This window comes from Dendroctonus ponderosae, unplaced genomic scaffold (assembly GCF_020466585.1).
Source record: "Dendroctonus ponderosae isolate FM_Combo_2020 unplaced genomic scaffold, Dpon_F_20191213v2 Dpon_F_20191213_1, whole genome shotgun sequence".
NCBI lineage: Eukaryota > Metazoa > Arthropoda > Insecta > Coleoptera > Curculionidae > Dendroctonus > Dendroctonus ponderosae.
In genome coordinates, this window is record NW_026017110.1 from 49,839,739 (window position 1) to 49,855,835 (window position 16,097).

At 40.4% G+C, this 16,097-nt stretch overlaps 1 protein-coding gene across 1 annotated transcript in view; it reads right to left on the reverse strand.

Moving 5' to 3' along the window:
• The window catches only part of LOC109543404 (semaphorin-2A), a 158,167-nt gene that overhangs the window by 134,592 nt on the left and 7,478 nt on the right, over positions 1-16,097 (reverse strand). Inside the window, exon 2 of the mRNA XM_048670390.1 lies at positions 7,843-7,942. Coding sequence (XP_048526347.1) covers positions 7,843-7,930 — 88 coding nt within the window. The 5' untranslated portion in view covers positions 7,931-7,942. The remainder of the gene's footprint in view (positions 1-7,842; positions 7,943-16,097) is intronic.

The window sequence follows — 16,097 nt, forward strand, 5'->3', positions numbered from 1 at the left end:
TATTGTTAGTGAAGTTGACGGTAACTTTGAAGTTAGTTTGTTCCTGTTCCGTAGTTAAAGTTGTACCGAGTGGAATAAAAGTTGTAAGCTGAAGAAAGAGTTGAATAATCGGCCATCCACGGTACAATATTTTGAATCCGCCTGATTCCTTAGACCGCCAAGATTCCAGACTAGCAAAAAGTTGAACGTGTAAGCAATCGATGACTTTCTGGAAAATGGGGCTTTAAAAATATTATATCGCGAAACGTGCCATCCAGATAAATTCTCAAACTGCGCTCTATACACAAGTCACGTGCTCACGTTGTATATACTTCCTCAAGGGGTTGATTTTGCGATGGACCTTTTAATGGCAAATGCCACGTAATCCCTGGACACCTGCTCGATATCAACCTTTGAAAGTGCTCCAGATCAATCCAGAAAACTGATCCCACTCTATGGGTTTAATTTGCTGATTATTGCTGGTAAAATCTCCTAGGTCTCGATCATCTGAAAGGACAGGAGTTGGAACATTTTCCTTGTTAAGTAATTACAAGATTCCTGCTTGATAGAAAAAATGGGCTTCCCCATAACTCAGCGCCGGTTTTTGCCCAATAAAAACCCAGCTGTTCTTCGGGACCTTAGTTGGAGCCGATCCAAGTGCATAAAGCATCGGATTTAGCCTGCTTTCTTGGCAGGATCGTTCAGGAGGTTTTGCAAGCAATGACCGTCATTAGACCGAGAAGAATGCACACATGCAGATATCGGTAAATTCTGCACGTACAACCGAAACGTGCCTCGTATTCCCAGATAATGCAACAGATTTGGGGCGACAAAAAATTGCGTTGTGCTCATTGTGCAACTTTTACGGGACCGAGTGCTAAATTGCAAAAGGCAGCACAATTTCATCACATTTCGTACATAAACCATCACGTTTAAATATTTAACAATAAAAGTCCACAGAGCTTTAAATGTTCGCCGTTTAAAACACATTTCCCTACCGCTCTGTCATGCATTATTTAGAGTTTGAGTGATATTTCTGTTACATTTCCATAATAAATGCGGAATATGTATTTTTTGCCATTTTGGCTAATATCCATATGGAAACAGCTGCTCTATGTGTTCGGATAAGCGCATTCTAACAATTTATGCGGAAGTGTCCAATGTGGTCAATGAAAATTGTACATTCAATGTACTTGAATTGTTTATTTAAGTCGAGCATTTTTTTGGGATAGCCAAAAATTATTGTTCGTCCGAAACTCAACTAACACCCAGTTAAAATTTTGGCACCTTATAGAAGAGACTTGAGGACACAATCTAGCAAATTCTCACTTAAATCGCGTTAAATCCTGGTTTTTTTCGCCGGTGAGAATCGTGAGCGACAAATGAAAGCTTTCTCTCAACTGTGCCTTCGAAAATTTGTAAATTTCTAGCCAGAGCAAATACACAGTTGAAATTTGCGGTTCTTGTTTAAGACGCCTAAGGCCAAAGACTAGCAACTTCTCACTAGATTCGCACGAAATCCCGATTTTTTCCGACCTTCTAAATGATCAGCAACAAATGAACATTTTGCTTAACTGCTATCCTGGGATAAAAGTAAAGAGTTTTGTATTTCATATCTGGGGCATTTAGCGGGTTTTTCAATAAGCTCTTTGCTTTTGTAGCTTCCTTGAGATGAAAATACGGTAGAATTCGAGGTATTTTGAGAGCCGATTTGATAATTTTTCAAAAATTCGTAACGTGGCAGCCAGAGTAGGAACCCAGTTGAAATTGAAACAAATGCACGTAATCAGTCAACTGCAACATTCCTTCCATAATGAAAGGCAACGTGAACACGCACTCTCAAAGACACTTGAGATTCAACCCTGAGTAAAAAATGACTGTACTTAAAATTCTTTAACTTTCCCAGTTAAAAACTATGCTTGGAATTGTAAGTTTTTAGGACGCAAAGTTTTCCGTACAAGCATGTCGACCGGTAGAAAGCATTGGCATTGAACTTGGGCTGGTCCCTTGTGTAAAAATTGGCCAGTAGAATGTTCCGATTGCCCGTGATTGGGACTACATTTACCAATGGCATAGTAAATCAACCGCATAGTAAAATATTATGAAACAACCGAAAAAAATATATCTTGGGCGAGGAAAAGGGCGTTTGAACCTTGAAAGCAATTGTTTGGAAGTGGTGAACAATTTTGCAATTGGTGGCCAAAAATAGACGCCTACTGAACCACACTTCATTATTGAATTGGCGAGTTTCTACGAGTCCAATTAATAATCTGCATCGAATTTTTTGAGAAAAACTCTTCAACTCAGCCAACAGCTGTCGACACCCCCAGTGCTTAGCCACCGTCGTCAAGCGCTGATGGTACAGACAAAAAGCCGGTCCTTTTCGGATTGCGGAAGTCGAGGCCGAAGTTATTGTGTTTAAAACTCGCCGGAAAGTTTATAAATTATTGCCGTCGAGTTGTTAATTAATGTCGACCAGTACAGACCGCGCTCTAAGTTAAAACGCGAATGGAAACCACGGTCCAGCTTTGTTTTCCTGGGTGGGAGCGCGTTTGCGGAACGGCCATTAAACCAGGAGTCGGACAATCGGCCGTTCGGACACTGAACGTCCAGTTTTGCTGACCAAAGCGAAGGAAAAACTTTCATTCAATCCGCAGCCCGAGGCTCATTGGGCAACCAATATCGAACTTCTTAAACGCTTGCCGGAAGGTGTTAAGTTACGATTTCGCTCAAAGCTTTGCCACTTTTCGCTGGAATGGAGATTCTAGGGAAAGTTAAATCGCTTTGAGTGCCCGATGAAATCGATTTTCACTCAGTCTACTTACCCCCTTGACTTAAGTCGTTTATTCCCCAAAGAACATTCATCAAACTTACCTGAAAGCGAATAAAATTAGTTAGCAACTGGAACTGTCTGGTTAAGGTCGGAAATGGCAAATGGAACTCCTTTTCAGGAGATGTTAAAAAAGCCTCAGGCGCAATCTGAATAACGCCCTCTCCAGGCAAGCAGGGACCAAAGTGGGGTAGAATAACCCGATTATTGATAATCTAATAATACATGTTTCCTTTCTCCCTAAATAGTTATTTCTAACCCCACGTTCGCGCCAAATCGGCTTTGAATTTGGAACTGAAGGGAACGGCAATCATAGGTATGCAAATTGGGACGGATGGCATTTGTGGAGGAGGCTTTATTGAAATACCAGAATGCTGTAATCGATGGGGTTTCATTGTGTTCTGGACGCTTTTGAAGAACAGTTGCGATCAATTTTACAATTCTCCATCTGCAACAAGCGGGCTTGTTTTGCCTTCCTGATCCTTTCAACCCAAGAAATGTGTCGATGAAAATCAAATCAGAGAAAAAACAACAGTACCACAGACAGAATATTAGAGCAGAAGAGTGAAATTTCCAAACCCCCCTAATACAACTTCAGACTAAACAACTTTCAACATTTACATCCGGACACAGGGTAGTAAATAACAGCCGTAATGGGTAGTCGTTGGCACCGGCCATTAAATCATGCCAACCACTCGGCCAATTTTGCCAAAAATCGCTCTTTTCGCCGGCGCAATTAAAGAATTTATTGGCATTTTGAGGGCCAATATTTCATGTGCAGACATGCAGTGGGCCCCCGTTTTTACATTCGATCCGATGGCGATTTGACCACAGGAAAAAAGCGATTTTGCAGTTTAAACCAGCGGGAAGTTTTGCATCAGATCTAAAGCTCATTTTATCGTAAACAGCTCCGAGATCCACCCCTCAATGTGCTCCATTCAGCCACTTCATTTACAAAATGTATTGCCGATTAGCATAATTCCCCCTAACATCATGTTGCCCTGCGGGCCCAAGCAGGAAAAATTAATTTCGGGCCAAGACATGAATAAGCCCGTTCCGCGTTTATTCCGATCTCGCTCAGGCGTTCGATCCTGGTCAGATCGAGCTGGTTCAATCTACTTAGGCCGGTGAGTCCTGCGGGAATCGAAAATGTAAATACGCAGGTATCTGTTTTAGTTTACTGCCAGGATATACAGGATCATAGCTGTGTTTTATTGGTTGGCCAGGCCTCAAGAGGCCCATAATTCCAATACCTCTTTTCCTTGGCTGTTGGGGGACTCAACGTTAAAAATGTATGCCGTGTTTTACACATGATCAAAACGAAAAGGGTAAAGTTCGAGCACGATTTATCAGGAATTAAGGGCGCCAACTCGGTTGTAAATTGACGGTTTTTTTCGGGGTTTTGCTGTCTTCGTTGGGTCTAATGGAAATTCAATATCACACAAAAAAACCATTTTGATGAAACAGTATTAGGCAAGTTTTGTATGAACGCACACAAAGTTTTAAAGCAACGACCATTGCAAGATTCATTTCGGCAGCTGGGAGCGATTCACAATAAAGAAATCCCGGTTCAGAAGCAGAAAACGTAAAATTTTTCACAGTAAATTTGCCAGTCATTTGGGTATGACGAGCGGCAGTTTATTAGCGGGAAATCCGTATGCAGGATTTCCCTATTTCATGGTCGGGTGGTCCAGAATGTCGTTCGGTTAAAATAAAGGAGCAGGCAGGAGTCTTCGAGCAGGGCAAAAATTTATAGGCCCGTTATTTTTCCCAGTTTACCGAACTAGAACTATTAGAGGGTCGCAAAATGGCTACTTGTACTGGTTGTAAAACCCTTTCAAGCACACGAAACGACCGTTTTGAGCACGAAACACTGCAACCAGTTTACGCTTGCCCGCCCGTAGAAAAGGAGCAAACATTTGCAAATATTTCGAAAATTTCCAGATCTGATAAAGGAAGCTCGGTCGTTTTTATTGCAAAAGTACACAGCTTCCTGTATTGATTAGCTTCGCTAAAATTAATTTATGAATAGCCAGTGTTTTGCTGATGCAGTTGCAAAAGTATTAATTTTTTATGATTAAAAATGTAACATAAAAATCCATTTGATCTTTGAATTTTTGATGATTTAATTTCTGCCCAACTAACATCAAGAAAATCAGCCCGATTCTAGGAAAAGGTTTGCTGGTTTTCGACTTAACTCACTTTTGCCTAACTTAATTAATAAAAACCGCCCTTCCTGATTATTACAATACAACCGTAAAAACGGTGCAAAAGTTTGAACATTTTCAAAAAATTCCTAAAAACTTTTAAATCCTGAAGTAAAATCTCGGTATTTTTTAATTCTGTAGTCGGTAACTGCACATTTCGAACAAGTTTGCCCAAATGAAATAATTGAAAACGGGTTTCCTTATGGTTTAAAATCGTTTTGAACACGTCGCAGCCATTAAATTAAAAAATATATAGCTGATGATGATTCAAAAAAGAAACTTTCAGCTTCTATAAAGAGAACCAGACCCTTCCGTTTGAAAGATTCGATAACTTTCTACCTAAATCGCGTTTACCAAAATTAATTAATAGAAACGCGTTTTTCAACAATTTCAACTCGCCTGTTCAGACGTTGCAAAAGTTAACAATTTTTCAAAAAATCCCTGATGACGTGTGGAAAACGAAACTTTCACATATGATAACGAATCCGTGACCCTTTCGGATTCAGAGATGGGCATCTTCCAATCTGAATAGAGTTCGCTCAAATTAATTAACGAAAATTGACTTTATTGAAGATTTTCAATCGTCTCTGGCAACGCCGCAGCCATAAAATTAAAACAAAATCCTTTTTGATGGCTTGAAAATGAAACTCTCGGCTTCTATAAAGAAACCCGGGCCCATTCCTTTAACGGATTCGATAACTTTCTGCCTAAATCGCGTTTACCAAAATTAATTAATAAAAACGCGTTTTTCAATAATTTTCAACTCGCCCGTTGAGGCGTTGCAAAAGTATACAATTTTTCAAAAAATCCCTGATGATGTCTGGAAATTTAAACTTTCACATCTGATAACGAATACATCACCCTTTCGTATTCAGAGAGAGCCATCTTTCAATCTGAATAGGGTTCGCTCAAATTAATTAACGAAAATCGAGTTTATTGATGATTTCCAATCGTTTCTGGACCGCCGCAGCCGCAAAATTAAAAAGAAATCCAATGGTGATGGTTTGAAAATGAAACTTTCGACTTCTATAAAGAAACCCAGGCCTATTCATTTGAAGGATTCGATAACTTTCTACCTAAAATCACGTTTCCAAAATTAATTAATAAAAACGCGTTTTTCAACAATTTCAACTCTCCCGTTGAAACATGGCAAAAGTTAACAATTTTTCAGACAATCGCTGATGATGTCGATGATGTCGGACATACAAAACATTCACATCTCATAACAATCGCTTGCCCCTTTCGTACTCAGAGATGGGTAGCTTCCAATCTGGATGGAGTTCGCTCAAATTAATGAATGAAAATTGAGTTTATTGATGATTTTCAACCGCCTTTGGATACGCGACAGTAACGATATTTAAAAACTATCTGAGTATGGCTCAAAAACGAAACTTTCAGCTAATGTAAAGGACACAATACTAATTTTTGTGAAAAATTCGGTACCTTTTCACCAAGAACAAGCTAGTTAAAGTTTGTTGATAAAAACGCATTTTTCAATTATTTCGACGCGCTGGTAAAAACGTTGCAAAAGTTAACAATTTTTCAAAAATCCCTGATGATGCCTGGCAAATGAAACTTTCAGATCTCATAACAAACGGTTGAGCCTCTCTGAGACGGAGATCCAGAGCTTCCAGTCTGGATTGAGTGGGCTGATATTAATTGATTCAATATGAATCTTTAAGACCTCAAATTCGTCTTTGCACGCGCGGCATTTTTTTAAAATCACTGATGATGTCTTTGATTGATGAAAAACTGAAACTTTCAGCCGTCATAACGAAAACCAGGCCCATTCTTCTGAAAAAATCGACAGCAGTCTGTCTAGATCGAGCTCGCCAGAATTAATTACTAAAAACTCGGTTAGTTGATGTGAAGAACTCTCGATAATGACTGAAAAATACGACGCTCGTTCAAACTCTCGCACGAAAATTTTCCGATTCGATAAAGGAAACGCTCTTTAAGAATGGAAGATTACGTATTTAAGGGGGATTGATTTATCTAGGCTGAAAGGGGAGCATATATGAATCACTCAAGTGTAAAAAAGAGGGAATTGGGCTCTCTACACAAATCGTCGAGGTGTTAAATGAAAGGTCAGGATTTGGATCATTCCAGGATTTTGCTCAGTTATTTCATTGCGTCCAACCCCTTTCTCCAGTCGGCTAATATGCAACCTTAGCCCATAACTACATTTAGCCTCAACCCTTCCAAAAATCTTGCATTATTAATTATTTACCCCTCTCTATCAGTGGATTGCTATTATTATGGGGATGATCGTCAGAATTTTTAAATTAACTGACTCACTTCTACTGGCCGAAATCCTTTGAATATTTTATCGTCAATAGACAAGTTGAAGTATGAACGTTTCATAAGTAATTCAGCGGAAATTTGGAAATAGTCCAAAATATAGGGAGGTTTCATGGAAATTCCACAACTGTTCTGTTGTTTTTCATCCCAAAAAATACTATAAGTGTTCAAATGGTTAAGGAGCACTACGAGAATCGCCTCAGCTGGGGCGCGTTTTAGCATCGAAAATTTATCCGGGATAAGCTCAAAAAGCTGCAGTTTTTAGCGCTAGTTCGTAAAGTTTAACAGGCAAATTTATGAATGAGACTAGACAATGGAAGAATCAACAACAAGTTTCGAATAAACCTCCCCATCCATCCTCACCCCAGGCACAGTGGCAGGCAAAAGTGAATTTATGAGGTTGTAAAAATGAGGAGGGAGCAGCAAAGACAAATCTATTATTTAAATCTTGCCGTTTCTATTCCAATGATTTATTAAAAGGGGAGCCGGTTTATGGGCCGCAATAAGAATAGAGTTTTTTCTTACCTGGATTAAGCTGCTCGTTTTGGGGCTTCCGATGCGCCAGCGCTACGGCTACAGTCAGCAACAGAAACAGCGACATCTTGGATACCATTTCCTAGTCAGTCTGAAACAAACATAGTCTTTTACTTAGAGCCTGATGTTGAAACACGATTGCCGAATTAAAAAGACAATCAATAATCGTCCATTAACGAGCCCTGAATCGGGCTGGTTGATTGTCTTTGTCGACAAGAAGTGCCCGTTAACGATCAAATTATTTTAATTACCAACAGAGCGACAGAAGTAATTATTTCCAAAGCAGCGATTCTGGCTGCTTTGTTTCGAAATATGGATCCAAGTCCGCCGGTATCGAATAGTTATAATTATTTCGCAACTTTGCCTGCCTCCGGATCTAATGGGCCTGAAGGTGCACTAGGGAAGAGCAACCGGAATTCTTCTTCATCTCCATCCAGGGGATAAAAACGGATATTTCATGTTTCGTTGGCTTTGCATTAGTCACAACATCTATCATTGTTCATGCCCGGGGGCAGGAAGACGACCTAATAAACAAGACCCTTCATGCTAAACGAATATAAATGACACTATCTGGCTAATCTCGACCCTCTGGGATGATGATTATCTTCAGATTATTTGCCCTATTTCAATTGCCATTGGCGTAGCCAAAGGAGGACGTTAGATCTAGCCATTAATGGATGAAAAATGTACAGAGCAGCGCTTTGTTTGAAGTTATAGTTGGCAAAGGGCAGTCAGTGCATTAAACTAAGTCACTTAAAATACAAACGGGACAAGAAGGCAGAAAAGTCAAAGCAAGATGCAGATAATTGTGGATAAAAAATTTTACCGCTCAGAAAGCACCAACAGTTACTGAGATTTGAAGGGCTAAACTAACGAAAGAGTCAATCATGCATAGACGCAGAGAAACATATTCACGCAAACAAAGTATTTTTTAAGTATATAAAGTCTAAAATTTTAAATCTCAATCTGGTCATCCAGCACCCCTATTTTGTTCCCCGGTTCTTGCCTGATTGATGGTTTTTGGTTTAGAGGACGACACGTCAGAGACAGCAGGCTGCAGGAGGGTTTTTACATGGAGTCAACTTCTGCACTAATCTACATATGGTTTGAATAATGCAAGGTGGCAGATTATCAGTCAGTGGCGTCCAATACGGACAAAACCATAGAGAGAGCCATCGTCGTTTGGACTTGAGCCAAGTGCTCAATTTATAAAGGTGCATTTCTGCACGTAATAAGTAAACCAGAAAATTCCCAGTTTGTCCCAGATTTCCCGTTCACGTGCGATAAATTCCGACCTTAAATTCGAACGTGCATTTTTATCGGTGTTCGTCCGGGAGCCAAATGTACGACAATGATTTGTTTGAATAAAATCAACATTCTTCTTTAAGGGGCTGGTGGTGCCAGAAGAGAGCGCTCTGCCAACTTCGATCAGCCATAATCATTACGAAAAATGCGCCTTACACGTGCGGCATAAACATTCCAAAACTGACTAAATGTTGCGAAACTCGCAACCCGCGTTGGTGTGTTTAATGATTAAATTTCCATCCCAGCGACTTGTTTATATTCTTTAAGCCTTCGCGAAATGTGTGTTATCACGTTTATGAATTCTAGCATCTTTAGCAAATATGCATGAGTGGAATTTACGCTCCGAAATCCGATTACCGTTCGCTACTTAATTAAATCCGCTAGAAACAGGGGAAAATTATGATCATATCGTTGTTTATGAATCGGCGTTGGCCCCGCTACTTGCGAATTGGATGCGGATTTTCCTCTATGAACCTCGCACAACACTGGATTAACTTGAAATGCTTCATTTTTTTAATATTTTCATTGGAACAGATTTTCAACTAAGGCCAAACCGCCCGAAAATACGGAAAACTTTCCCGTAAAATCACATTTACTCTCTTTAACAAATTGCAAAACCCACAGTTTCAAGCTTAGCTTTCAGTTGCCATTAGCGCAGCTCAGAAATAGAGATTTTGCGAAAGCCTCACATTTCAATAACGTTGAAAAATTCCAAAATGTTTTTTTCATAATGAAACTTTCCTTGTTAATACCTAGAAAACCCGCAACGTATGCAAAAAATATATATTTTGCGAAATTTTTTGTAGAACTGCGGAATTTTTAGTCAATTTCTAACATTCAAAACGGTCTTGAAAGAGTCTGTAATGCGTAGTAAAAAAACGAAAACTTTTACTATAAAATCTAATTGTTTTGCGTAAAACCTACCGGTTTTTCAGGCGATTTCCTAAAGCACCTTAAAATCTTTCTGCGTGGAATCCAGTGATGTTTTCGCGATTTTCAAAAGGCGCTTAGAAAAGCCTCGCATTCGGGGCGACAAACCGCCAACAACCAACTTTTGCTAAAACGTGTACGGGAGTTTCAAGAAATCTCTGAGGATAAAACTTGCGCAAAACGCATTATTTGGAGTTTCGTGTGTTTTTTATGTTGTTGGCCGATTTTACAGTCGATTTTCCAAATTCAAGAGCCAGTTGAAAAATCTTCTAAACAATTTTGAGAAAACCGCAAAGCAATTCAAGCATACATTTATAGAAATCAGGAGAATTGTTGTACAAATTCGATTTTCAAAATTTGCACTTATGTTTTCAGATTTTCAAAAATCCTTAACAATTCTTGCTTTCATTTTCAATCAATTTCAATAATTCCTATCCTTCAATACAAAACTTTCTTTGAGAACATCAATATTAACTATTGAGGACTTTGACAAGTGAAAATGGGACCCAAATTTCACAGATTTTCAGATTTACTAGATGGTGCCCTCAGAACGAAACTTTCACCGCATGAGGTAATAGTTACACTTTTTCCGAACTAAAAAAAAGCAGATTTTGTGTTTTTTGTCGTAAAATTCGCTTAGTGTCCAAATTCCAAAAACTCTTCACTGCTGGCAGGAAAGTCCGCTAAAAGTTTGCAAAAAAACGATGACATTTGCAAATTTCCATCCCGATTGAGCGGATTTTCATAAAAAGGATCGGAAAATTTTGTTCAATCTTATTGAATCCACGTGCGTCACCTGTAATCTGTTATTGCCCTTATTCGAAACCTCCCCAAAACGCATTATTACAGTAATATAATGGGGCAAAGCGCTGATGGGGGGACATCTCGAACAAGCGTCATCTTTCCCGGGGCGACATTGAAGGTTTTAAATTAATAAACTTCCTAGTCATTGAGGCTCAATTCCCACCAGTCATTGATGTGTCTCTAAGATTGATTATTCCCGGCTACCTGAGCAAAGCTCAGCGCTCAGCTGCCCCTTTCCCGTCCCCAACTGAATTATAATTACGATGTAAACATAAACTTTTATGACTTACCTGGGCGAAAAAACCGCCCCGGCAAATATTAATGGGAAAGGGAGCATCTGGGACCCAGGCTTGTCTTCCTTAATTGCGCTACAGGAATACGATAACTTTTTCTGCCTGTTTTATTGCCCACTTCTGGATCGGGCTGCGAAACAGACTCGTAAACACAAGAAAATATCGTCGGTTTTATCGCGTAATAACTCGTTTTTTTCATATATATAAAAATTGAGCCTGTTTGCAGCATCGCTCTCAGGAAGGTGTTAGTTTTAGCAACCAGCCAGTACTTGTGGGGATTGAATTATTAAATTTCTAAACGTCCCTGTTTATGTCAAATCCGTCAGGCAGCAGGCCCTGCTGATGTAGGATTAATTTCGTAAATATATTGACACTTCAGCCTGCTGGAGCGTTTTATTATGCCCTCGCTCTATGACGGTAAATAGAGAGCACATCCATTGACGGGTATCTTTTACTGTTGCACGAAAAGGCCCCTTTTTCATGCAGGATGGCAGCAGGAAATTGAAAACGTTATATATGGAGACGAGTGGAGATACATTTCCCGTCCTGGACAATTTTCCACGTTCGGATTTGTGTCGTTATTTACGGCGCTCTTAGTGACTTTTCCGATCGAAATGTTTATCAACCCTTTAAAGAAACGGCAGATTAGAACACAAAAATGCACCTAACTCAGTTAGCGCTTCTATCCTAAGGTTAAGACCGAAAAAGTTAACGTGCTCAAGTTGTAAAGGCTTTTAGCAAAGTTCTGAAAGGTTCCAGCGACGTTATTAAACGCGGGTCGTTTGCTGATGAGTTCTAATGGAGCGGCCTCTTCTGCGATAATAAGAGCGAGCTGAACCGCCGACAAATTCTAATGCATTTTATCGCCAATTTGGGCCGAATTTTAATTCGTTTCGCAGCTTCTTTGTCGGGGTAATTCGTTTTGTCGCCGACATAATTAATGCCGATACTTTATTGGGCCGGAAAATTGAAACGTGCTAGAAGGAAGATGGAGCGCTGCAGGGCCAAAGTTGCTTCTGAAGATCTAATCAAGTTTGAGTAGTGAAATTGGCCCTTAAATGTCTCAAATTGGTTGAGCATGGAAGGACGTGAAATTGCTGTTGAAGCTGGAACTTTGAAGAAGAATAGTTCAAAGTGAAGGCTAGATTTAACCACCCGATGGCTTTGGAGCTTGAGCTTTTGGTAAGCAACAGAAATCCCGATAGGATAAAGCCCGGACAACCGCTGAATTTAATATGAAGGTCCGTAGTTGATTGACGAGTGGAAGGGAAAATTATCACCAATTAGAATTAATCGGATTACCGAAGGACTGGATGGAGAACCGCAGGGCCGCTCGTGAGAAAATCCAGATTTTCCAGCACTCGAAACTAATTTGCCTGGATGCAAAGTGGCCTTTCATGTTTCGAATTCATCCAATCATTAACAGTGTGTCATCGGAATCGATCCTTGCGGCGAACCTCTTTGATAGGATTCCGTCTGGAAAGTTCCAGCCGATATTATTGGATTATAATGCAGATCTCCGAAAGCCGTGGCCATTCTAGTTATTTTCCTGATTGATTCCATAGAGGGGTTTGTTTGATTGGATCAACCAATCTGTCACGTTTATTAAGGCGAGCCGAATACATGGCCATTTATTGCGATCCCCATTCCAGGCCGAATTAGTAAATGGATTCTGAGATCTCCATTCTTTGCTCGGGATGAGGGCAAATGGACCGGAAAATGCACAGCGCCACGTATAATTAACGGTGTTTAATAACAGAAATTGGCTGGAAAGGCCACCCGAAGACCACCCAGTGGCACCAGGAGAAAACTTCCAATAAAGCCTGAGTAGTGCGTAATGAAATTAGGCTGTCGACCAGATTTATGTGCAGTTTTGAGAGCGTTCAGTGGGCTCGCCAACCCCAGCAGGAGCATTTATTTCACTTTAATTCCGCCATCGCTAATGGCTATTTATTTGGCAAAGCCATCAAGGTAAAGTAGGATAAATTCTAGACATGGTGTTTGGAGAGAGACGCATTTGAATCCTCCATTAAAGAAAATGCAGCTGAATTAAAATATTGAGTGTTCAATAGTGGGTTTGCGCTTCCTCAACAAGACCGAAATTGGAGTGCAGAAATCCTCCAGCTTTCTGTGCAGGATCGCCCGCAATCATTATGGCGCAAATGTGTTTAATTAAGCAAAAATATTCAACAGTATTGAAAAAAACGTTCAAATAAGACAAATTTGCTTGAACCGTAATATTTTCGCAAAAGAAAGACGCCAGTGAATTTTGTCAACTCAGTTTTAAACCATTCGGTATAATAATAGTCTGTAGACCTAAGAATCTTTGTTGAGTGAGCTCCTGAAGTATCCTAAACTGAAGACAAGAAACCAACGACTTTCCAAAAGAAAAGCGATACAATTTTACTATTTGAGGTGGCCACTTTTGAGGACATCAATGTTTGCAACTGGCCATTTTGACTCTGCAAAAATGAAAACTCCAAGGTTTGAGCTTAGAAACGTTTTGAATCAATCAAGCCCTAAGGCCCGAAACCCGTAAAATTTTGATCAAATCCTACAACAAAACTTGACCTAAACTCAGTTTGTAGAACACCTAGCGCCACCTGCTCCCGCCGCTTTAAAGCAGCAAACTTCGACCGCCTTCCAAAATCCTGCGGGATGTATAGAAAACTCGGCGCCCTCTCGTCGCAGTCCTGCAGAAATTTTTATTGATTGAGCGCTGGCAGGATCAATTCCTCTAGACTGCCGGAGGAGTCAAAACCGCAACCAATAGATGGCGCCGAGCAGGAGTTTCATTAAATTCCGGCAGCCGCAGCTTTCGCTGATGTTACAGGCAATCAAAAGCTGAGCTGAGCTTGTTCTAGCGCTGTTTCGCACCAGATAGGAGGCCGTAATAATTAGAGGCCAGTTTGCTCAACAAACAGGCAACTGGGGCCTAAACAGCCTCAAACTGATAAATATTGAAAGCGAGGTGTTTGGAAATCTGGACAAGCTGTAGCGGATTTAAGCGATTTAGCCGGATTTGCAGGTTTTGATATTAACCAGCTGCTCGGCTTTGGGGATTATGGAGTCGCTCATTTTCCTGCCTCTATCTGCAAATCTCCTTTAACTATTAACTGAGCGTCATATTTCATATAATGGTCGGGCGTTGAATGGGGAAAACAGATGTAATTTGCAGAAAAACGTAAGCAAGTCGAGTGCCGCATTTACTCCCGGCTAATTCCACTTCGGGTCCCTAAAGGGGCTGGAAAGTGGCGAGAAATTTACCTTGGAAGGGGCCCCGAGTGGTTTTAGTGGAGTGCAGGATAATGCTCCGACCTATGACCGGCTAAAGATCGGCTTTAGGGGACTTAGTTTGTGCTCTCATGAAAATTGCGCCCTCAAGAGCAGTATTAGCTATTCAATACTTTAAGGAGAGGCCGAACATTGAAGCCCACAGGGCAGTTTCTTCGGATGAACTTGCCTCAAAACTTAATCACTAAACTGCATAAAGTTCGGTAGTTGCAAGCCTTTGAGGTCTAAATATTTAACAAAACACGGCAGGAAATGAACGAGTGAGTAAATCAACCCCAAGACCGATGTTGCTTTTAAGAATAAACGATTTCCTTGTCGGTGTTCATTGCCCGGAAAAGACACAAGGTGACACTTTCTCTATTAGAGCCCATACATAAACACGTGTTAACGAGCGGTTGTAGGGCTTTTTAACACCTTTGCAGCGTATTGTGTTTCCCCCCAAATGGCTTCGTAATAGAGATTAAACCTGTAAAAAAGCCATCAGCGGCAGGATTTTGCTCTGATAAATAATTCGAACTTAAACTAGAAATTGCTGCGAAATTGGGCATAGAAACGATATGAAACTACGTCCGGCAGCAGCTTCAAAGAGAGACGTTTGCCAACTTTTGCAGGCAGTTGGAAAACTTTGCGAAACATCAGCTAATAAACAACAAAAGAAAGTTTTCCTCCTCGCCGAGCAGCAAAGCTGTATGAGACGTGAAAATATGTTTCCAGTTTCCCGGCAACATGAAGGTGCGATAATGAAACCTGCCAGATTGTCCTAGCAGGAGTTTTTCCGCAAGTAATTTGCCCAATGGAATACACAAGACCGACAGCTCGGATAAGAGGAATATCGTGTTAGCAACCCAAAAACGCCATGCTCAATAAATGGAGCAAATTCAATTAAATTAAGGTCTCAGCAGGGCCGGAAAAATGCTCTCGCCCCCACTGAAAACTCGCAGTTTTTTTTCTGCGGAAGGCTGTTGTCAATCACCCGAAGGAACCTCATTATACGCCTCAATTTCTCGAAAAATCCCCGTCGCAAAACGAAGCCATTTGTTACCGTCTGGAGAATCCAGGCCTCCGCCAAATTTTGAATTTATATTCCGCGCAGTGAGGCCATAAATCGCGGCCCTTCAATACGCATTTGAACAATGATGAATTAAATTTGATACGTTGAAAAATCTGGAAAAAATTTCCTTATTGACCTAAGAAAGCTCAAAAATTCTCAGAGTTCCAGTTTTTTAATCCCGATATTAATGCACGACCCATTTTTCAGTAAAACCAATATAAATTTCAATTCTTTAGTTTGGTTGTTTTGGGTTGGTAATGATGTGTAGATCATAGCAAAATGAGCCCATGCCAAATTTTCTGCTTATGACTCCAAAGAGTCACTTACTTCGAGAATCGTTGCCAAACTCGCCATTGCACAATTAACAAAAAACAGATATCTCCAGAAAATCACCAAAGTTTTTCACAAGCTGCAATAATTTCCAACTTGCGCGAATTCCGCACTAAATCGTACGAATTTTTCGTCCAAATTTGGTGACCTGCAATAATTGGCCCAAATTAGTGGTCGATTGGTCACAATAAATCGAGCAAAAAGTGCATAGGACTCGAAAACTTGTCGCGGATCCGACT